General features: G+C 37.2%; 2 protein-coding genes across 3 annotated transcripts; both read right to left on the bottom strand.

Moving 5' to 3' along the window:
- Window positions 1–2155: 2155 nt before the first annotated feature.
- TT12 (MATE efflux family protein) lies at window positions 2156–5027 on the bottom strand. The gene is made up of 8 exons (XM_059594005.2): window positions 4622–5027; window positions 3975–4519; window positions 3788–3874; window positions 3512–3568; window positions 3151–3389; window positions 2903–3021; window positions 2655–2741; window positions 2156–2442 (listed from the first exon to the last, which is right to left on the bottom strand). Exons 1-8 carry the CDS (start codon window positions 4928–4930, stop codon window positions 2371–2373), a joined length of 1515 nt encoding a protein of 504 aa, XP_059449988.2. The 5' UTR covers window positions 4931–5027; the 3' UTR covers window positions 2156–2370.
- A 4360-nt stretch (window positions 5028–9387) lies between these two features.
- On the bottom strand, window positions 9388–22898 carry LOC132180366 (auxin response factor 6). 2 transcript variants are annotated; one of them, XM_059593162.2, is made up of 14 exons: window positions 22719–22897; window positions 21878–21990; window positions 18463–18561; window positions 18332–18388; window positions 18091–18249; window positions 17922–18006; window positions 15990–16080; window positions 15171–15335; window positions 14972–15094; window positions 13233–13308; window positions 12943–13090; window positions 11698–12830; window positions 10919–11109; window positions 9388–9879 (listed from the first exon to the last, which is right to left on the bottom strand). In XM_059593162.2, the coding sequence occupies exons 1-14, from the start codon at window positions 22762–22764 to the stop codon at window positions 9684–9686; spliced, it is 2682 nt and encodes an 893-aa protein (XP_059449145.2). In that variant the 5' UTR covers window positions 22765–22897; the 3' UTR covers window positions 9388–9683. The 2 variants fall into 2 exon arrangements, with proteins under 2 accessions (XP_059449145.2, XP_088373023.1); XM_088516897.1 differs by having other exon boundaries at window positions 17922–18249; window positions 22719–22898.
- Window positions 22899–23252: the final 354 nt, after the last annotated feature.

Below are 23252 nucleotides of genomic sequence, written 5' to 3'. Positions count from 1 at the left end.
GTAATTAATGCACCTGTAGAAAGGTGATCCGGAACCCCAGCAATTTGTTGCCTGGCCAGGATTTTGATCTTGTCTGGGCAACAAATTGTTGAGGATCCGGATCCAATGAGTATAACTATTATTGTTTATGTGCTGAAGTATGAATGATAAAGTAGAAAAATTACAATAATATGAGCCGAAGCAGAAAGGGAAAGGCAAAAGGCAAGGATTTTAGGTTGTTCAGCATTAGATGCCTATGCCTACTGTTGTAATATCCAACTCCGCACCATTTACGTCCCCAAGGAGTAGCTTAATCGGTTGGAGACTATGCTTCATGAAGCGAAGGTCACTAGTTTGAATTCTTCCTCCCTTTATTGTGTGGATATGTCAAAAAAAAAAAAAAAAAAAAACTCTGCACCATTCAATTGAGACACCTCTATGTCTTGTCTAGCAAGGGAAGAGAGAGAAATAATAAAAAGTTAAGCATTGAGCTACGGTCTCAATTCAGGTGGTGAGCCATTGTAACATAAATGCATTTTTGCATTTGCTTTACATATGTCAATGGAGGTGTTTATTGGACTTTTAATTAGCCATTTTAAATACAAACCCCAAATACATTACCCATTGGGAATGCCCAATGAGTCAATGGTGGTATTTAGACTCTAGAGTAGAATGGTAGGTGAATGTGCTAAGATAGGCAAGAAAATCCTCAATGATAATAATGGGGACAAATATAAAAAATAATCCTATAGATTTAGCACTCCCCTCAAATTTAAAAAGTAGCTTTGAGTTTTAGAAGGAAAATTAATTGGGATTTTAATTTGAACAATGGGTTTTATCATTATAGCCCTCTCTTAATTAGACATTCCTTTCTTCAATATATGTTCAAGTTTTTGCACAATGTTCTGGATAATAATAAAACACTCACACAGCTCATTAGGGATACCTCAACATGTTTCTAGAATAGGAAGACATCACATTCAAAAAAAAAAAAGAATGGAATAGGAAGACATCACAATATCCCTTCTAGAAAAATATACATCTAACAGTTTGTTTGGCATTTGTTGAGACCCAATTATGATGGATTTGGCTTAGGTACTTTAATTTTTTTTTTTTTTACAGCACTTATGTTGTAGTTCTTTTAAGGGCCAGGATTCAATTTGGCTTTCTCTCTCTCCTTTTCATAAAATAATGAAAATTGAATCCAAGCCCTTAAAAGAACTAAAGCATAGGTGCTGTAAAAAAAAAAACATAACAGCACCTAAGCCTGATCCAATTCTGATACGTTTCAATTCAAAAATTTCCTAAACCACTCTTACAATAATTGTTTCAAACCATACAAAGCCTTTTTCATACTCATCCTTACTTTCTCTGATGAATAAACCATAGGGCTCACTAGATAAGGATATTATGTGGTTTTACACAAAAGGGAAAAAAGTATCCAACTTTTCGTTTTTCTTTTTCCCCTGATTGTATCATCATTGATTCTGTATGCCTAGATGTTTTTCCCTTGGAGTCGATTATATGCCACCATTAATGAAATAAATTGGAAAATTTCGTGAAAACATTTGTTTTGTCAAAGTGAAAAAAAAAAAGGTAATGAATGCTTGCAAATAATGCTCACCATCGGTAGCCTAATCACATGAGAATTGCCTTGATATCAATGAACCACTGCCACCGATGGTAAGCATTTTTTTTTTTTTACCATCGGTGGCAGTGGTTCATTGATATCAAGGCAATTCCCATGTGATTAGGCATGCATCAGGGAATGAGTTCGAAACCTGACATGGAAATCATTTACTCTTGATTAGTGTTAGCCACCTAACCTACAGTTCTTCACCGTTTATGCCTTTAGGTCTTCCTAAGCAACTTTCATAGGTAGAATAACCACAATTGGTCGTCCTCTCATATTCTTTAATTAGAAAAAAAAAAAAAAATACATTAAAAACATGTTTGTCTTGAGAGTAGTAGTAGAACCTCGACCCAATCAAATCGGTAGGGTGGGCCATTTTTCAGAATTTTTTACACCACCCTAGGGATATCTGTGACAGTTGACATTTGTGTGTTCATTGTTTTAATCGTTATCATAGGGTTGTATATTAACGGATTGATGAGATGGCATAATCTTGATCCTTCATTTTGCTTAGGAACTCCAGAGGACCTTGGTCCTTGTAAATGATCTTAATCCTTGTAAGATATATTTGACACAAGTTGACCTTTTTTTCTTTCGTAAGTAACTCATAAAAAAAAATTGTGCAAAAAGAGGAAACCCTAAAACTAATTTCGAAAAGAACAGAATTTCCTACGATTAGCTTTGCCTAAAACTCATCTCTCTACTTTTGCTCAGCACATGCTCTTTGCCTTTTGGTGTCTCCTCCCAGTGCTGTTGCTTTATATGTCAACCACCAAGTCTAAATTCTCTTCATCTGCAGATTTCTTCAATCTTTCAGCAGCTCTTACAACCTACAAAAACATTATAGAAAAACATGTCAAATGCAATCCAAATCTGATATTTGCATTCTTTTTATAGGGAATGTAGGTTCATTGAAATAGCGCAATGGGCGCAACCGAAGCACTCAAGAACTATATAAGAGAAAACACCCGGTAAAGTCAAGAACAAAACTCTGATATATATAGTTACGTTACAGATACCTAAATGAAAATAAATTAATTACCTCAGCATTCCAATTTGTTCTGGCGGTAAGAATAATTAGAGTTACCGTTTGCAAAAGAACTCCAATGATCATGCCCCACCAAATTCCCTGACAAATCCCGCCACCATTCCGTCGTTAGATATTGATTAAATAATTAAATTTATTTATTTTTATCCGTGTTTTTGGAACAAGTGGTGATTTAACACCCATCCCATTACGATTTAAGTGATAGTGAGAGAGAGAGAGAGGAAGCTAGAGATTGGACTTACTGCCACTCCTAGACTGGTTTTGAAGCCAAGAACACATCCAATTGGAAGACCAATAATATAGTAAGTGGCAAGGTTAACATAAGCCACCACACCTTGCCATCCGCTCCCAATCGCCACACCTGAAATTTCAAAGCAAATGTAAATAAATAATAATTTTTACTGTCACGTCATTTCAGTCTACTAAATAACATTTTCTCTTATTTCATTTCATCTGCTGCGAGAGAGGATAGCATGTTATTAAATAATACCTGAGAGTATAGGTTGAATGCCATTCAAGAAAACAGAAACGGCAAGCAATGGAGTCAAACTAGAGACTGCCGCAATAACCTCAGTGTCACTTGTAAAGAGTTTGCTCAATCCAACTTGGAAGATGAGAACAATTGCACTGAAAACTATGCTAATCAGGATGCTGGTTGCATTCACCACCACTACTGAAAATTTTGCAACCCTTGGATGCCCTGCCCCAAGCTCATTACTCACTCGAACACTGCCAGATCCAACAGAAACCCATTATTTTTTACTTTGTAATTGTATTACTTATGTTCAATAGAACAAGCAAAAGAGCAATATATATATATATATGGAAATTCTATATATTGTGTCACAAACCTGGCTGCAGCACTAAGGCCCAACATAAATTGCATGTCCCAGTTCAAGTAATTCATGCTGAATTATATGCACATTACAACTTTGTCAAGTTAGTTTACAATGTTTGCAAAAAGGAAAGCAAAACAAAAACATGAGTAATGTAATTTAGTAGACTGTTATACAAGGTAAAGCTAATTTTTGCTGCCACGTCATTCTAGTTGTATGGCAATCGTATAACGGTCTGTTAAATATGATTACTCAAAACAAAAAACAGAGGAGAGATAAGATTTGACATACCAAATAGAAATGGAGTCTAGTGAGATTGTGGGGTTAGGGAGGAGCCCTGATATGAGTACTAATCCTTGGTTGTACCATATCTCCAAACTATATTAAAACACATCATGATAACTATTAGAATCTACAGAGAAAAAGAGAGAGAGAGAGAGAGAGAGAAAGAGAGGCAAATTAAATGTTTGTAACATACCACAACATGACAGCAGAAGCTACAGTGAGCTTGAAATAAGGCCAAATTCCTTTGAAGGCTTTCATGGAGAAACCAGTCCATGTTTCCTTGCAAGAGGGGCTCAAAAGAATGTAAAGTCCATTGAGAACGACAAGAATCCACCAAGAGAAGCTTAGTGTGAGAGCAGCCCCCAAAAGGCCATAATCCAAAACATAAACAACCAGCCATGTGAGCAGAGTGTGCAGCAAGAACACTCCCACAGACATGTATGCCAGAGGATTCACAATGTTCTGTGCTTGCAGAAACCTCTGCATTGGGCAGCTTATTGCAAATGCATAAAGCTGGGGTATCAAGCCGCGTGCAAAAATCTCTCCTTGCTCAGCTATGCTCTCCGACTGCCCAATGGCCACAAGGATTGGGCCAGAGAACCAATAGAGGAAGGTGAGGATCACTGCTGCTCCCAGGTGCAGAATGATTGCTCTCTGGCATATGATGCCCATTGCCGCTAGCTTCTTCGCCCCGTATGCTTGTCCGCACACTGTCTGCACAGCACTGGCCATGCCCAACTGTCGACGCGTGGCAATGAAAATCAGTTTTTAACTTTTTACTGTCATGTTATTCCAATTTATATCACAGTTGTATAATAGTGTACAGAGTAGAAAGCATACCATAATCCCGTAAGCAAGACCTTGAATTCCGACGCTGGCTATTGATGCCCCAGCTAGCTCGAGCGCGCCCAAATGGCCAGTGAACATGAGGGTGACAAAGCTAAGCATGTAATTGAAGATGGAGACAATAATGGATGAGCCTGATAGAAGCCAGAGGAGCCTGGACTCCCACCCGACTAAACGCGGCCACCATCGGACGGCCACCGGCTGGTGCTCCAAGAACTCTTCAATTGCGATGGACGACAAGTCGGGAATCCGGGAATGCGAGTCGAGGCCGAGTAGCAGCGGCTGGTACTCTGCGGCGCCCATTTTTGTTAACCCAACGGCCTTGCCCCCACTACTTGAGCAGTCTAATTTGGTGTAGGAAACAAGTAGAGCGGATAATTTTGAATCTCTGAGAGCTGAAATGGGATATGGTATTATTAATATACATCCCCAATGAAGGATTGAAGAATTGAACTACTCTTCCCATTACTCAGGTCAGCTACCAACCAGTTTTATTCATGTGCATGTGTGGGGGTTTGACTTGTAGCTAAAACTAACCTCTATATTAAGACTTAAAGATGTGCAAGTTTTTGAATCTTTATTATTATTTTTATTATAAATAATGTTCCTAACCCCTATATTAAGACTTAAAGGTGTGACAGTTTTTGAATCTTTTATTATTATTATAAGCAGTGTTCCTAACCCCATTTCATTGGCTTTATGGGAACGAGACCTCGTGTTCCTCATTTTCTTATTCGTCTCTTTTTCAAATGAGAAAATGCTATAGTGTAATAAAAAGATTAGTTTTTGCCTATTAAAGTCTAAGATGGCAAGAAGTCATAGACCCCATTATAGTTGTTGTGGCCTCACTCACTGATGGACCTATGACCTTTTGCCACTTAAGACTTTTATGAGTAAAAAATGATCTTTTTATTGCATTATAACATATATCTTTTCAAATTATGAGAGTTTTACAGATCTAATAATGGGTTTGCAAAAAAAAGAGATAGATGAGAGATAGAGAAATAGCATTTCAAGATGGTAATGGCAATGTCCATCATTTTTTTTTTAAAATTTTTTTTTTTTACTAATGCTATATAGTACACTTTTATCTTATTGAGCTAATGTAACAGTTTTTATTAGCTCTTGAATTTTTATTTTTATTTTTATTTTAACAAGACTTGATCTAAAACTGATAGGCACTAAGATATTAATCCAATGAAATGTGGGTAAAATAAAAGTGGAATATGTAGCATTACTGTGTCTTTTTTTTTTTTTTTTTTTTTTGACAACAATTTCTTCTAAACTAATTTAGAGGAAATTCCTCTCCAGTCTAAACTGATTTTTGATGGGACAAAAATACTTCTCCACTATAACTAACTGGATATTCTTCAGTTCAAATGAAATGGAGAGGATCCTAATTCTCAAATGCCATATCTTATATGTTTTATTTAATATTTTTAACAGTCATTAACCTAGAAACTCAAACATTGAGATTTTTGAAAAATCCAAACACATTGAATTTATATTTGTCACTTATTAGAATAGATTAAAGAAAATTTCCTTCACACCAATTTAAGGGGTAGCTCAATCAATTGAAGATCACGCTTTATGAAATAAAGGTTACTAGATCGAATCTCCTATCCATTATTATCTGAACATGTGAAAAAAAAAAAAAAAAAAAAAAATTGTTGAATTTTTTTTTTTCTTTTCTTTCAAAGTGCATTGATTTGGTAAACAGAGTCAGAGAGTATTCAGCATTTTAATATTATTAGCATTAATTAGTAGTATATTATTATTATTTTTTTGGTCCCGAAAAACAGGGAATGATGTGGAAATTCAATTGAAAAGGGAACTTTCCTTCCGAGCAAGCCGCTACTGTTTCCGAGGCAACAAGCGACATGGGCATTCTCGGAGGAGACATGAAGATGCGGGGCCCACATAAAGATGTTTCTTTTAACTGACTGCTGTCCGTGCGGTACAGTCAACAGTGTACAGTTGGGATTCATGTTTCCACCTGCTGAGTTAGATTAGCACGTGCAACCTACCTCATCACTGGACCTTTGTCTTTTCTTCCCTTTCTTTTTTTCTTCTTGGATTGGATTCGCATGACCTTTTTATATATATATATATATATATATATACACGCATGCGGTGGCAGACGCGGGAAAAAAAAAAAAAGAAAAAAGAAAAGAAAAGATTGTCTAGTCTACTAGTTTTGACATATCATAAAATATATGAAGATTCGAATTTCTAATTTTAACAATAAGAGCTGCTATGAGTTTTGGTACCTATTATAACAAATAAGTTTTTTCCTCTAGCTTTTAACTAAAAAAATATTAATGTTATTTTATTTTATAAAAATAATGTGACTTTTAAAATTATTATTTAATTAAAATTTAATAATAATTTTAAAAATTACGGTCACTCTAGGATAATAAAAAAAGTGACAGATCCTACTAGTAGCATTTTTCAACAAAAAAATTTGTCAATTGTCTAGAGAGAGAGTGTGTGTGAAAATGGGTTACTTGTAGTGGGCCGTTGGAAGAAGAAATCATTAGTAAATCATGCTTACATAGGTAGGGCAGGGTGATGCGGTCACCTTCAACTAATTTCGAAGGCAGTGTTCAGTGGAGGAGGCGGATGTATGTGGATCTGGTGGTTTTTGTTGAATGAGCAACAATGCCACTTTTTTTCAATGATAAACAATGGGTTTAGTTTGTTCCAAACATCCGGTGTTTTCATGTTTATTCTATTTGGTGTCTCAAGTTGACACGTCAAACTCCTATTAGAGGTTGTAAAAGAGTGAGTTTATGATAGAAGTTATTTTCTTTAAAAAAATTGGTATTTCTTAATGGTCAGAGTAATGTTATATATAATACTAAAATGACAGTCTCAACTAACCATGATTTTTTTTTTTTACACGAACTGATCCAAGAGTTGATTTGGACGGACACTTCAACATTAAAAGATAAAATGTGATTTCTAACCGTACTCAAATAGTTGACTCAAGTTATTGTAGTATGCGAGCGAGAGAAACTAAAAAAAAAAAAAAAAAAAAGTGATTTTATATCGAGCATGCGTTGAATTTTGGGTCGATATAATTGGTGACAAGGCCCTGTAATGGTTCCTTTGTTCAAATAAAAGAGAAATTAAACAAATTGAATTGAAGTCCTTGGAGAATTTTTCATTTTATGATCTTATATTTGGAGCACTCGTATACCTCGCCACAAGAAAATCCATCAAAGGCCTAGCCGCGGGCCCAAAGACACATTTCAAAATTCTCATGGATGAAATTACTAATCATTCAAGAGAATTGGGAGACTCCTGGAGGATCCAGTAAATACCCATCTAAGAAGAAGGCCCACACCCCAGATCAAGCCTTGCCGTTCTATGACTCGATCCGAAACACTATGACTTCCCCAGCAAACTCTAGAGGACTCTAGAAGGCTCTATATGTCGGTATATAAAGCCCGTACACAAATCTTAGACCTACCACACTGTCAATAATATTTTATCCTCACCACAGAGCTCTCCATCACAACACCCCATACGAACTTGAGTGTCGGAGTCCCTTCAGCCCTTTAGGGCCAGCGGGCTTCTAATGCCTTCTACCTTTCTTCCCAGAAAGGCAGCTTGAGGCCATTGCTGATTTCATCCACCAAACAATATTATTCATTTCTTCCATGCTGCTGCTTTTCAGTAATGGAATTTGGGTTCCTGGGTCATGTTTGACCAAAGATGGAAGTGGCGTTTTGCTGTGGTTAGGCGACGAGGGTGAGGTGAGAGGTGTGTTGCTGTACGGTGTACGGTGTACCCTGTAGCAGATGGAGGTTGGTGGTGTTTTAGGTCTTGCCAGTCTGACCATGAATTCATAGTTGTCGGCAAGGAAATTTTCATAATTTGTAGGTACACAATCCACCTCGACACCAATCAAATTTAAAATTATAAAAATTTTAAATTCAAGCTCTCAAATAAGATAGTAAAATTTACCAGTAGTTAGGCGGTGTAATATTTTTTCTGGAGAGATTTGGCTCAAATGAAAAATGAGCGATGGTAAAAAAACAGTCAACAAGTTCAGAAAACCTTCAGCGGACGTTCAACAAACTACAGTGACCAGGCGATTTGAGAAAAAAAAACTCAAAACTCGAAAAATAGTTTACAAAATTTAAAAATATAAACCTTTTTTCAAAACTAAAGAAACTTTTTGGTCAACCCAAAAATATTTTCAGTGCCACCAAACACCGAAAAATACAAAAAAAAAAAAAAAAAACATTTTTTAGAAAATATTTTAAGCTGAATCAATCAGAAATGAGCCTAAGAGTCTATTTGAAATTGCGTTTGAGAAATAAAACTTTTAAGTCAAAAAGAGCTTTAAGGCAAAAGTTTCATTTTCAAACTTTTGCCAAAAGTGGTTTTTTTTTTTTTTTTGTCATTTTTAGACTTTTTGAACCCTTAAAAGCATTTTTAAATTTGTTTACCAAACGAATACTTTTTTCTTTAAATTGACTTTTTGAGTGTTAAAAGCACTTTTAGGCATTTCAAACGCAATCCCAAACATGCCCTAAGTAAGTTTTGCACTCAGTTAAATGCTATGGTGTCATTAATCTTATCTTATACAAGGGCTTTAATGCATGTGATAAACCAACAGATTCAAAAGAATGATGTAAAACATTAAATAATATCCGGATGTATAAAACTCAATTTGAAATAAGAGAAATGAAACTCACCATGTTACTTTCAGTCTTCAAAGTTAACTTCAAAATGTATAACAAATCAAATGAGACAAAACTAAATGCTTAGCTCTTCCTTAAATGTCATGATGTCTTTAATCTCCTCTAATAAACTACAACATAATATAGCAAGCAATCTGCTACCATTAAGATTTGATCCACCTAAACAATACATCTTGTACTAAGCACTATCGTGGTTGACACAGAAACAAAGTGTCCTATTATGTAATATACAACAATAACTGATATACAAGTTTTAATACACTTCTCAGAAGAAACAGTACCTGATATTTTTAAAATTTCATTAGCCGCTAATTCTTGACTCTATTTTCAAAGCATTTGCCTTAGTAGTCAAGAGGCCCCATAGATGCAATCCCATTGCTTGAATTCCTCAAGCCCTGTCGGCTCACAAAGTCATCACAATGATTGCTGCCATTAGAGAGTTTAGCAGAACTTCCAGGGTTGATGCCTTCTCTGCCCATTTGTTGCACTTCAAGTGGAGAGAGTATTTTTATATACCATACATTGTTTACAAACTCCCTGCAGGCAAAAAAAGTAAATATTAACTAAATCAAAACCAAAAATAAGTTAGAACAGCACTAACATTTAAATGTTGTATCAAGGTTTTTCACAGAAAAATGTTTTAACCAATCGGTTTTAAATTGGTTGAGAATATTATTCATTGAGCTTTTTTGCTCATTCGTTTTGTTTCCAGGTCAGGTTGAGACGTAGTAAGAGGTCGGACGCAGCTTAGATGGGGGATTTCATTTCATGTCATGATTTAAGATTCACTTATGTTCAATAAGTGCCCAAGGACATGAAGAGGAAACTTTTCAAACACTTATTATGCTATGTTTAGACCTTTAACTTTCCGCATATATGTTTAATAAAGGCTTTTAAACTCATGCATTTAGTGTTTTGTTGTCCTATGTGCCTCTGAGGTGTCTTACAACCCCACCCCCCCCCCCCAAAAAAAAAAAAAAAAAAACTTTTTTCTGCACACTACACATCAATTTATGCACAAGAAATTGGAAGCAAGTGTAATGCCAACCAATCATCGAGCCATAGATTTGCTTATTCCACTTACTGGAATAAGCAGATAACTGATTTTTTAATCAGATACCACCAAATATGCATGTAGTCATAACAAAATGTATTCATTCGGTCAAATAAATCCAGCCAAGGAAAATTGATCAAACCGCAAACTTGAATTGGCTAGTTAATTTGTGTCATGATAGCACTCCAACAAACAAGATGATATAAGTTATCCTACATTCTCCAATTAGCAAAATACATGCCCCCAGTCATCAAAGATGTATGATTCGTCAAAGCATCATATAAAAAGAGAGCTAGAAACTAAGAATTTCATATGTAAGCTGTCCCTAATATTTCGTTTTGACAACAAAGAAGAATATCCTTTAAATGGTTCAAGCACCATACTCACAGGCAGTTATCAACAATTAATGTGTAACAATCATAAGAACAACAATTCAAGAAAATCAGAGAGAATGAAAAAATAGATAGCTTTGTATTAGAATTATGAAAACATAAGAAAATGAGAGTATAGTTTGTGACTTACTGCCAAGGGTCATCACCCAGGAGAAGAACATCATTCTCCCGGTCAACGAATACAAGCTGCCAGCCTGATCTCTGTGGGTCCTCTAATTGGCCTTCAAGGCCAAACATGCGAGCGAGCTCACTGCGCAGCTCATCATAGCTGCTGAATTTGGAAATATCCAGTGACCTCCCAAAGGACCCTGACTTGTGAACCTGTTGAAATTACACCACTTATGAACGACCAAAAACTATTTGCCTTAATCCAGCATTGCATAATAGAACCACAGTAAAAAGTAATGGCCACTATAATTTGGACAAAAAATTTATGACATCAATGAGCACACAGACAATCATCCATTTGGCAGTAAATTATGCACATCACGGTACAAATAGACTTTTCAGTTGAAAGAAATAACTGAGCTAGGTCATGTTTCAATAGAAGATATCATAAATATTGCAATCAGCTGGTACAGGTACCATCCTCTAGAAAAATTTTATTTGTAAAGAAAGCAGATAATTTATTACATTGGAAGCATTTAGAAGCCAAGAAATTGATGTCAGAAATTAAGGGCAACCCTAACGAAAAGCTTCTGGAAGACACAAGGAGACAAACCCAGAAGAAAGTTTAAGGGGAAAAGATTGCCATAGGATCTGCATCTGCAACAACTTCTACAGCGAGAAAACTTAATAAGTAGACAATAAGTCACCCATTACCAACAGGAAGACTCCCAGATACATGACCTATGTATAATATAATAGGCTACGACAAATGCTTGCAAAAGAAGATGAACATTCCGTTACCTTCACAAAGGTTCCGGTAGATGGATTTACTTGGTCCACATTTTCTGAAGACTGCAAGAAACCTGATTCATCTATACAACTTGAAGTTGTCATGTCCGAATTTAGTGGAAAATCAGTGCCTGCAGCACTTGTAAAATTTGAAGCAGCAAATGGCATAGACAATGAATCATTTTCACTGCCAATATTTCTCAGGTTTGGCATCCCATTTTGCAGCATCGAGGAATCAATATTGACCCCAAACAAAAGATTGCTTTGTGGATCAGTAGCACCTTGGTATGCAGAGTACTCCCTCCCAGGAAATGGAGGCAAAGTAGCAAGTTCAGAGACATGTGACTGAGAAGTTCCCAACTGTCCCACCTGAGGCACTACACACTCGGCAGCTCCAGATGGAAGGCGAGGCTCAACTACAATTTGCTTGGGTAACATGGAAGAAGAAGAGATTGCAGTGTTGGATACATTAAAGTTAAGTAAATGGGATGCTCCATCTTGGGATAATGAACCTAATATACTGTGCATAGGAGATACACCAGATGTGGAAATAGGGTTCCCAACAGGGTCAGGAAAGCTCTGCTGCTGGCATTGTGAAGAGATGGGCTGCAGAGATGAAGCATGTGACTGGGTGGGTGCAAAATTAGATAGAGCAGAGATGACATTTGGGATCTGCTGCTGGACAGACAAATGGTGCAATTGCTGGGACTGTTGAAGTTGCTGCTGCTGCCGCTGATCATTATATGGGTGGTACCGCTGCAATGGTTGTTGCAGAAGCTGACCTTGGGTGGGGGCCTGATTTTCTTGGAAGCTCTGAAGAAAGTTATTTTGTGATTGGGAGTGCTGTAACATCTGCCTCTGAGTCAAGGCAGGCCCATTGGAGACATTCTGAGATTGCTGGAGCTGCAGGAAAGATTGAGAAGAACATTTGGAAGGATCCACTGTCCTCAAATCCTGAAGTGCAGCAGCTGCTACGGCTTGGTATAGATCTGGTTGTAGACCTGGCGCAGAAGTATCAAGCCTTGGCTGCATCCAGGGTGTAACACCAAACCCTTGGAAGTTCAAAGATTGAATTCCCTGATCTCCAATCCCACCTTGGAGCCACATTAGTTGAGAATTAATGTTCATATCACCGTCTTTGAGACCTGTAAGTACACATGCTAAAGAGATTCAGGATAAACACTAAAAGAATCAGAGATATAAGTCAAGAATATATCATGTGTCTTTTCCAGCTTCAAATAAGTAACCCAATCAAACCGTGGAAAGGGGGTAGCCCTGACGGCCATGGTCGCTTCAGTCTCAGGGGAAATGGGGAAGGGTACATTGGGAATGTTGTTAATGGTTCAATCTCCCACAATGAGACTCTCGGCTGCCTCTCCCCTGCAGTAGATTCATCCCATCCAACCTGCATTCGGAAGAAAAAAAGTGGAAAACACACTTCTATTACAATGTTGAAAATAGAACCAAATTTTGTGCAAAAATTCAGAAAATATATAAGCAATATTTCACAGTTATGATCATCCAAATCACCAAATGCTTCAACCAACCTTCACAGAGCGCCAATGTGAATTTGGCCAGCGAACAGGGTCTAAATCACTGATTCCGGTTATAGTACCCATATACCTGAACAAAACTATAGTCGAGTGAGTAGAAGGACCTACCAAGTTAAATTTGCAACTGGAACTTCAGAGTACGTGAATTTAATGGAATGAAAGAAAAGAGGACAAAAGTAAAAAAGCCAATCCTATAGCGCACAATATCCAATGATATTTAGTTTGTTCATATAGATTTAAAATTTATATTTACATAAAATTTGAACTGAGTGAAAGCATCTAGCAGGTACAGGAAGCATCTGCCACTAACATTAACAAAATTATTGAAAGGAAAGCCAAAGGGAGGAAGAAAAATAAAAATAATCCAACAGAACAATACACTACAGCATTACATTACCAACAGAAGACAACGAAAAAAAATCTTATTTACCTCAAACCATAGTTTTCTCCAGGCACAGCCAAACCAGAAATTAGATGAACAACGTATCAGATTGGTAAGTGTAACAGGAGCATTAACTGGAACTTGGAAAGTGATGCATACTCCCATGGTATAGTGACATTAAGAGCAATTATTAAAAGAACCAATTGGAATCTAATCATTAGAAATTTGAAAAAAAAAAATTAAAAAAAAAAAACCAATACTTCATCCCACAAGATAGGAACCTGTCAGTTTCGTTACCCTCTTACTTGATAAGCCAGTATTTATGCTTAAAAAGAGTTCATAGAAGAAAAAAAATTGAACCAGAATAATAAGTAACATCAGTATTCCAGGCTACCAAAAACCATTCTAAAATAAATTAGCCTGGGATTGCAAACAGAAAAGGAACTCTATTTCTTAATGAAACAATAGCACTTTGTAAGAAGGATGTGATTATTATATATCCAAGCAATTCGATGACTTACTCCTAAAAGATTACATCAAAATAGTGCTAGTACCACGTCATGTAACATCAAGAAGCTTTTTGTTTACTCTGTAAAATTTAAAGTAAATATATTTCCCGACTTCGTCAACCACAGGAGAAGTTAAACAGAGAAGGGTAGCACCATGAGAGAGACCACCACAACTTAAAAAGTGTAAAGAAAAGTAGAGCACTCAATTATTGGATCCAATGCCAGCACAATACTTTCAGGATGCATTAAAATCTTTAGAGTCTATTCGAAGGCTAACTTTGTTCTTTACATGTCAAAAGCCAAAAAACCAAAAAGGAACCATTATAGAAAGTTATCCTGGCTCCTTTTTCACTAGTATGGAAGAACATTGATTATTGCTTCATATAACTTCGAAGGCTAACTTTGTTCTTTACATGTCAAAAGCCAAAAAACCAAAAAGGAACCATTATAGAAAGTTATCCTGGCTCCTTTTTCACTAGTATGTAAGAACATTGATTATTGCTTCATATAACATCAATACGCTTCATCGTTTGCTCTGTCAAATTTCAAGTAAATAAATTTCCTGGACTTCCATCAACCATAGGGGCAGTTGTGGAAGATTGGTCAGGATAACAAAGTCACAAAACAGAGGACACCCCAACTCAAAAATAGAGTCAGAAAAGTGGAATGCCCAAATTAATGGATTCAATGTCTCGCACTACATTCTGAATGCATTAACATCTTCAATACTTTGCTGTCTATATGAAGACTAACTTTTTTTGTTCAAGTATCTCTATGACAGCTACCTTGAATTACATTTATCAATAAGCATTATGTAAATCAAAAAGAGAATTGAGACCTACCGTCGCACACTTGACTCTTCTGTTTCAAACAGCATTCTAAATCGCATGCCCACAGAAACCCTTGTGTGGTAGACTGCTTTTACATACTTGGCCAGGGGTATGACAAACTCTGATGGACTAGCCCTGCAATAAAGGCAATGAGAATCAATAAGATGAATATAGTAACCTATCTAACCTGTAAGATTCACAAATACTCCACCTTGGGTTATAAAATATAGTAAAGCGGCTATTTGTGGCAGCTGCATGAGCTGCAGCAGCAAGAAGACCAATATGCATGCTATCACTTGACAAAACTGATGAAGGCATGAAAGTCTGTGGACGATTCGCTCGCCGGATGCCCAGTAGCAGTTGATTTTTTTCATTCCTGATGGAAGTGAACACATTTACAGAATTTCATCTTATAATTACTCTTTCAATACATCAAAAATGGGACAATAAGAGAAGATGGCCACTCTGGGAGCACCACATACATGGCACATGCAGTGATTGAATTACAAAAGAGATCTAATTACATTCTCTAATCAGATTTGGGTAATTGCTCTGAATGAACTTTTATATTCAGATCTCTCTCACAACAATCATCGTTTTTTTCTAGTTTTCTAGAATTTATAGTTCTCCCCAATTCTCTCTTGTATACTTTTAGCATACTTAAGTTATGTCCCTTTGTGCTTTTTAATAAGACCGTGTACTTAGGGGCGCCTTATGCATTTTTGATATATACAACATTACTTATCAAAAAAAAAAAAAGAGACTGAATTACTTTAAAAAAATTACATTCTTATAACATGCACAATACTTCTAACCCAAACCCTCATAATAATGTTTTTTTTTTTTTTTTTTTTTTTTTTTTTCTACCAGGTAAAATGCAGATTTCATACCCAGCACCATTTCTAGCAAGGACTGTACAGTTATTGAATCACCTCACACTGCTTGACTCAACAGAAGTCTCGATTACCAAAAAAAATTGAAAACAAAAACACAAAAGAACAAATCAATGGCGGATCAGTGATATTTTTACCAGATGAAAAGGACTGAATCGCCAGCAACAAGTCTCTTTGCACTCACAAACACACTCCATCCCGTGGTAAGAAGATGCCTCTTGGGCTGCCCTGCAATAGTAAACAAGAAAGACTAATTAGAAGCTGGAACTATATCTTTCGAAGATAATTATCTGCTTAATTTGGGCAGAGAATGCACACTTTCCTCATAATAACATAAAAATTGATCAGTTAGCTTTGAAGTCATTATCCAACTGAAACAAAGAATCTCTAGCAACATCCCATCGCTTTTTAAGCATTCGCACTGGCGCAGTCATATCCAAGTATAATTGAAAGAAAGTCTTATTCAGTCAAGATCGACAACAGAAACATCTCTCACCTTTCTACCATGATAGTAAAAAAATCCAGTAGAATGTGAAGATTGCAAACAATTCATTTGGGCACCAAAGAAACCTCTGATCCATCAAACAGATATTTAAATAAGAAAAGCCACCTCTTTTCATCTTGTGTGCAAGAACATAGCAAGAGAAGAGACTGCAGGAAGAGTGGAGTAATTTACTAGCTATGAATGTGGTTCAGTTGCTTCATCACTGCTATCAGTTTCCTTTTTTCTTTTTTTCTTTTTTCTCTCTGCTAGATTTGTAACCCAACTTCTCCACATCTTTGACAATAGACATCACTTTATGACTCCCTATATGCAGTGACACGAGGGAGAGACAAAGAGACGGAGAGAGATATAGATTGAACAGGAATAGAAGGAAAGGATTCATTCCCCTTTTAGTTTGGTCTAGCTGTTAATAGGATTTTGCAACACAAACAAGCAACCCAAAGTCAACCATCCAAGACCTGACTCAGTTATTGGATTTAACTGTTTGGAGGTAAGTGTAAGAATTCATCAACCAAAGGCATATGTAACTGTACCCAACGGGTAGCTTAATCGGCTAGGGACCATGCCTCATGAAGCGGAGATCACTTTAAATCTCCCCTTCCCCCTCCCCTTTGGGACAAAAAATTACTTTTAACCCAAAAAAAAAAATAGGTCATTGAAGAAGGGTGATAGCCTGTTCTTTGCTATTAGATTTTTCTTTTTGTTAAAAGGGAAAAAGCACAGAAACTGTTTTTGTAAATCAAATGGCACATTAATTCAGGAAGAATGTTGAGCATGGTAGAACCAGAAGTTTTTTTTTATAAATAATTCAATTTCATTAAAAGTGCAAAGGGGAACAACTCTAGTACAGGAAGTATAAATGAGATAGGAACATCTAAGCCCACATGATGGATTCGAAGCCAACAATAGGATTTGATACCTGTGAAGAAAGTTAACTATTTCACCATGTTCTCCTCTCGTTAACTATTTCACAAAAGAAGTATACTCAATAATATAATTATAACCATAGATGAAGGTACTCACAAATTCTAGGTTTCTAGCTAATAACCAAGGTTGACTAGGATTCAACGAACCAAGGGTAGGACAACTACGTTGAAAAAAAGAAAAAGAAAAAAACAATACAAACAAGCCAATGCAGCCACACTTCAAATGATGCCAATTGAACACAGCAATCAGAATGGTAAAAGAAGTAGAATGGCCGTTACTTCATAATTTCAAATCCCAAAAACATTATTGTAGACAGTAAAACCAATGGATAGTGCTCATACCAGTAAAAAGATTACTCTTTGTACTTATCAAAAAAAAAAAAAAAGATTATTCTTTGTAAATTTTTTGTTGTTAGAACCTTAGAACACAATTTATGGAACACAACAGCTGTCACTGATAATAATCCCCTTTCATAGCCAGAGAAATGATATCATGAAACTTAGGAAAAACGAATGTGGAAAGGAAGCAGCATAAACAATAATAAAGTGAGACGATAGACAAACAATGCAAGTTTGAACATATATAATTCAGGGAACACTAATAGATTTTTGAACAAAGGCATATTTGAGAAAACTACCTCGAAATATATGTCTGAACTTCCATTCATTATCATGAAGATCCCTTGCAATTAATTCTTGAGCTGGAGGCTGCAGCGTGTAGTCCTGAAGGAAAAAAAAAAGAAAAAAAAAATAATGAATAAAAACAATTGGTACATGAAAATCAGAGAAGGGGGAAATGTCACCTACAAGAGGAGGAAAAACTTTTTCAGCAGCCCGACGAGGAACAGAGAATCCTCCATGAGTGCTAGTATCACTTGCAGTTAATGTTTTACAGAAATAGTTGCTTGGCTGTTTGCTGGGAGTACCCAATTCTGCAGGCAGTAGGTATACTTCTTTTTGCTCTTGCTACAAAATAGTTTATGTTACAACATGAAAGATAGAACAAAACTAGTACTCTCATAATTCCAGATAAGGAGAAGTGTAGTACCGGACTCAGCGGTTGCAAGGTCATTTGAGCATATACTTCATCTGTCTCCACATCAGCCTGTACATCACACAGTTGAAGGAGCAGCCCACAAAAATGTTTAAAGCAGATGTAACGAACAGATCTAGACTTACATGCATGGTCACATTGTGAAGCTGACAAATAAGTTGTGGGGGCAAGTTAGGGTAATTGGGAATATGTGCATCCACTTCTTTGTTGGTTGAGGCAGCAACCTGCTCAGGCAACAGACAGAACAATGGAAAATTAGGAATGAAGAAAATATGGAATATTTAAGAGATATCTTCTTCTTTTTTTATATATAAGTAATCAAGATCATATTAAAAGCGTAAAGCACCCTAGGTATACAGGAAATATACAAAAGAAAGCACCTAACTAAAAGAGATACAAATGCAGCTGTCCAAAGAAAGAGCATTGAAGAAAAAAGATTCAAGCTCCTTTAGGGACGCCTTACGCTTTTAATGTGATTGGTTTATTACTTATCCAAAAAAAAAAAAAAAAAAAAAAAGATTCAAGCTCCTTCAATGTCCTCTCACGGTTCTCAAAACATATCATTCATTTCCCTACAAAGACACCACAAAAGGCATGAAGGCAGCATCTTCCACTCACAGTAGCAATCCAAGTGCTACCAACAGTCCACCAGCAAGCAAACCAGTCAACTACTCGTCTACACATAACCCAAGAGAGCCCAAAGTGACTGAAAAAAGCATTTTATAACGCATAAAATACCTCACAATGGAGAAGAAGATAGTCCACGGACTCTCCATTATTCTTACACAAACAACACCTATCGGCCACAATAACATGCCGCTTCCTAAGCTGTCCATGGTAAGGATATTTCCTAGAGCCATCAACCAATCAAAAATAGCGTCCTTCAAAGGAACCTTAGCCCACCAAATATTCTTAGCCCGCCATATTTAAGAGATATCTATGTGCTGGGAGCGTTAGTTGTTGAAGCAACCACATTCATATTCACAAGTTTTATAAGATATATAAGCAGCAAGACAATGACTTTAAAGGCAATACCTAAAAGTTAGACGCTAACTGAAACTTACAACAGAACATATATACATAAGCAATTCATTGGAAACAGCAACCCACATAATGTTGGATTGGGGTAGACAAAGGAAACAAAAGGAAGAGGGTGGAGGGGAAAAAGTTGTGAGGAATGGGTGTTTCCTCCCTTTGTTCGGGGTGGAAAAATAAATGCAGGGATTCCCTTTCCCTCCAAGCCCACCATCATGTTTCTTCCCAAATTGGGAAGAATTCCCCTCGTTCTACTTATGAGGTGGGTGAATCGTTGAAGGGGAGTGTTTTGATTGGGACAGGAGATGGAGAGAATGGAGAGGTGGGGGAGGATGGCTACTCCGAGGCTGTTGTTAGTGCAATGGGAGCCACTCCCACTCTAGGGTTGTCTTTTGGGGGTGATGAGAAAAGGCTTCTGGAGCTGTTTTCTGCTACTGATCTTCTAAACCAAAGAGGAAAAGGGAACTTAAAAATTTAAAATGATCCATTAACTTTGATGCTAGAGGCAGCGGCTCAAGCTGGGGTAAAGGCAGGGTTATGTTGAGAGTTTAGGGTTTTGTTGTGGGTGTCTTGGCATTTCTCTTTCTTGGGGTTTCTCTTTTTGTTTTTTTGGCGTTCTATTGTATACTTCAGGTATATTGGGGTTTCGCCCCTCTGTGCTTTTTGATATGCATAACAATACTTATCAAAAAAATGAAGGGAAGAGTTGAGAGAACGAGTGTTCACATTGTACAATCATCATGGGACCCACTACATCTTTTTCCTTCCTCTCCAATATTCCCTAATCAACCAAACTTCAAAGTAAGGTACCTTTCCCTTCGCTTTCCTCTCCTTCCCCCTCCCCCTTCATATTACCAAACATAGCTAAAAACTATAATAAATTATAGATCATTCACATCATAAGTCAATAAATTTGGAATTCAACGAATGAATTCCTTCTTAAGATATTTTTTTTTTAATTTTTTGCTTTACTTATCAAAAAAAAGATATTTTTTTTAAGTAAATCAATCTTATTAAAGTGCATAAGGACACAACCCAAGAAAAATGGAGTATATAAGAGAAACACCCGCTCAGGGAAAGGGAAAGGGAAAGGAGTACATATCTAGAAACTTAACAAAGCTTGCAAAGTGAGAATTATTAACTATTGATAGCAACCATCCACCTATAGAAAGTCTTTAAGAATAAATCTTTTAAAGCTATCACCATTCTCCCACAGTCTTCAAAGTTACGGGAATTGTGTCCATTCTAGATGCACCACATCACGCAATGGGGGGGCCATCCTCCAAGCTTCTAAGTAACAATGACTACCAAACCGGCCACTCCAACTAGCCAATAACTCCACCACTTGATTGGGCATTACCCACTCTACCCCAAAAAGGCGAAAAACCCATACCCATAACTCTCTAGTAACTATGCAATGGTGCAAAAGATGATCGATGGATTTCTCGTTGTTCCTGCACATGCAACACCAATCCATCACTATTAAGTGCCTCTTTCTTAGATTATTCAAGGTCAGAATCCTTCCTAATGTTGTTGTCAATACAAAGAAAGCCACTCTTGTAGGTGCCTTATTTTTCCATATACTCCTCCAAGGGAAAGAAACACTAGCAGGGGGCTAAGAGCATGATAAAAATATCTTGAATGTCAGCCTTTTAGATGGGAACCAATGGATTCTATCCTCACCCCCTCTGTTCAACCTGATAGAGTACAAGAAGTTGAAGAAATAGTGACCACCAAACTCTCAATCATGTATGGGGTTTGATAAAGGTGATATTTCACTAACAAATGTTGTTCGCCAACAAAATATGGTTTGCCACCAAGGCCTCCTTAAAACGGGCAATAGTATATAAAATCGGAAAAGCTTCCATTAGGGTTTGATCTCCACACAATACGTCATACCAAAATCGAATCTTAAGCCCATTCTCACAGATCTGGAAAAATCCCCCCATCCCCTCCTACTGTTTTTCCACACCCACACCCCATAGGACCCGTTCACTGCATTGGAGTACCACCCTCCCACATGCTCTCATATTTAGCTTCCACCACCAATCTCCACAAACCCCCAACCCACAAAGCATCCCTCTTTGTGCTCTTACTATCCTTTTAAGAAAACTACCTCGAGTTTGAATTGAATTTCAGTATCTCACCAGCTCTACATGCTCTGCTGCCCACTCCTTGGTGCTACATGGTGTACAATTGAGCCATTACGGGCATAATTAGATAATGGTAACAAGACCAGTTCCTTAAAAAAAACAGAGGCTCCTATATATATATATAAGTACATCAATTTCAATAGAAAGCAGAAGGGGTGCAACCCAAGTACAAAGGAAGCATACGAGAAATAAGAAGTATACAAGACAGACCCCCAATTAGAGAGAAAAGAAGGTAACAAACCCAACATATATCCTATTTTCTGGACTAGCAAACCCAACATATATCTATCAGAAGGTAATAATGCATACCCTAGTTCAACAGCATATAACACATTGGTCCCCGTGCACTAACCTGCTCACTGTGACCCTGTGTAAAGTAGACCACCCGGCTTCCTACAGGAGGCAGTGACACCAAAGGGCCTGCACATGCATGCCATAGCTCCGAATTCAAACATTTCTTCTCTCCTGCACAAATTTTCCATGCTTGCATCAATACGCATGACATAACATTTGTAGCATCAAATTTTATACATCTCAAATGGACAAGCTAAGAACACAGCACTGGAAGTCAAGGCTACAAAAATAGAGTATCTGTGATAAAGACATGGAACTATTTGGTTCTTCCATGGTTCATGCCTCAAGTTTATCCACCCGTTTATTCCCAAACTCCAGCATACAGATTGGCAGGAAAATATTAATAATAAACAGATGGAATGTGGCTTCAATCAGCACAAGCTTTCCCCTCATTCTCAATTGGTAAGTAACATATATACACAGAAACTAAACTCAATCGCTTCCAACTAAACCATAAACAAGCAGGAAAATGCACACGCACATGAAATACTTTAGCATGACCAATGTGAAAGAACATACAAATGCCTCAAGAACTACCAAAAATATATCACTAAGAACTATGACAAATGGATGAAGCTCATTTGCTCTTTTCTAATTGTTCAAACGCCTCAAGTGCATATACCCATTTCAACCCAAACCCCAACATACAAGTTGGCAAGGAAAATGGTAATGGATAAGTGGAAAGTGGGCTCACTAACGATTGCAACCAATACAAAGAATGTGGGCTCGATCACTTTCAATCTTAACAATGAAGAAAGACACAAGATACAAACGCTTACAGAAATTACAAAATTCAGCCGAAAAAAATAAACCAAAGTTGCGGAAAATGAAGAGCTCACCTTCCTGAGTCTGTTGATTAAGCCCCGACGAAGAAGAGTGTCTCATTCTTCAAAACCCAAAAAAAAAACAACAAAAAATGCACTTCTTTTCACCTACTAAAACCCGCCCTTATCCCCAACAAGATTTCAACTATCCACTATCCAAACCACATTCGTCATGCAAACATAAAAAAACATCAAACCCCCCTCTCTCCCCCCCACCTCCCCCCCACCCACCCACCCACCCACCGAACCACCCAAAAAGAAACCAGAGAATCTCACCAACACCCTCCCCAAATATCATCCGAAGTCAGTGCCAATACAGAACACAGCCACTCTCAGCCTCATGCGCACCAGATCTTCTTCTCCCACCAACCCCTCCAAAAAACCTCCCAGAAATCCCTAATCCACAAGCTCCAACTTCAAGAACCCCCCATACAAACCCTAACCCACCAACAGATCTCGAAGCACAGTACCCCCGAAGAAGAAGCTGCACCACCCCAGCTCACTGAAAGCTTCACTGAGAGAAAGACGAAGTCCAGCTTCTCCCCCCTC

Source organism: Corylus avellana, chromosome 5 (assembly GCF_965113065.1).
Source record: "Corylus avellana chromosome 5, dhCorAvel1.hap1.2, whole genome shotgun sequence".
In the NCBI taxonomy this organism is placed as follows: Eukaryota; Viridiplantae; Streptophyta; class Magnoliopsida; order Fagales; family Betulaceae; genus Corylus; species Corylus avellana.
Note: the sequence above shows the minus strand (reverse complement) of the source record. Positions and strands in the feature narration are given on the sequence as shown.

Bases quoted from the DNA above. Each gene is read 5' to 3' on its own strand.
- TT12 (XM_059594005.2), bottom strand. From the start codon at position 4,930: ATGGGCGCCGCAGAGTACCAGCCGCTGCTACTCGGCCTCGACTCGCAT. The intron at 3,569-3,787 runs GTATGTCAAATC...CATATAATTCAG, and splicing joins CTAGACTCCATTTCTATTTG to CATGAATTACTTGAACTGGG. The intron at 3,390-3,511 runs GTTTGTGACACA...TGGATCTGGCAG, and splicing joins GGCCTTAGTGCTGCAGCCAG to TGTTCGAGTGAGTAATGAGC.
- LOC132180366 (XM_088516897.1), bottom strand. From the start codon at position 22,764: ATGAGACACTCTTCTTCGTCGGGGCTTAATCAACAGACTCAGGAAG. The intron at 15,095-15,170 runs GTGGAGTATTTG...CCTTTATTGCAG, and splicing joins ACTATATTTTATAACCCAAG to GGCTAGTCCATCAGAGTTTG. The intron at 13,309-14,971 runs GTAGGTCTCAAT...AGTTTTGTTCAG, and splicing joins GAAGAGTCAAGTGTGCGACG to GTATATGGGTACTATAACCG.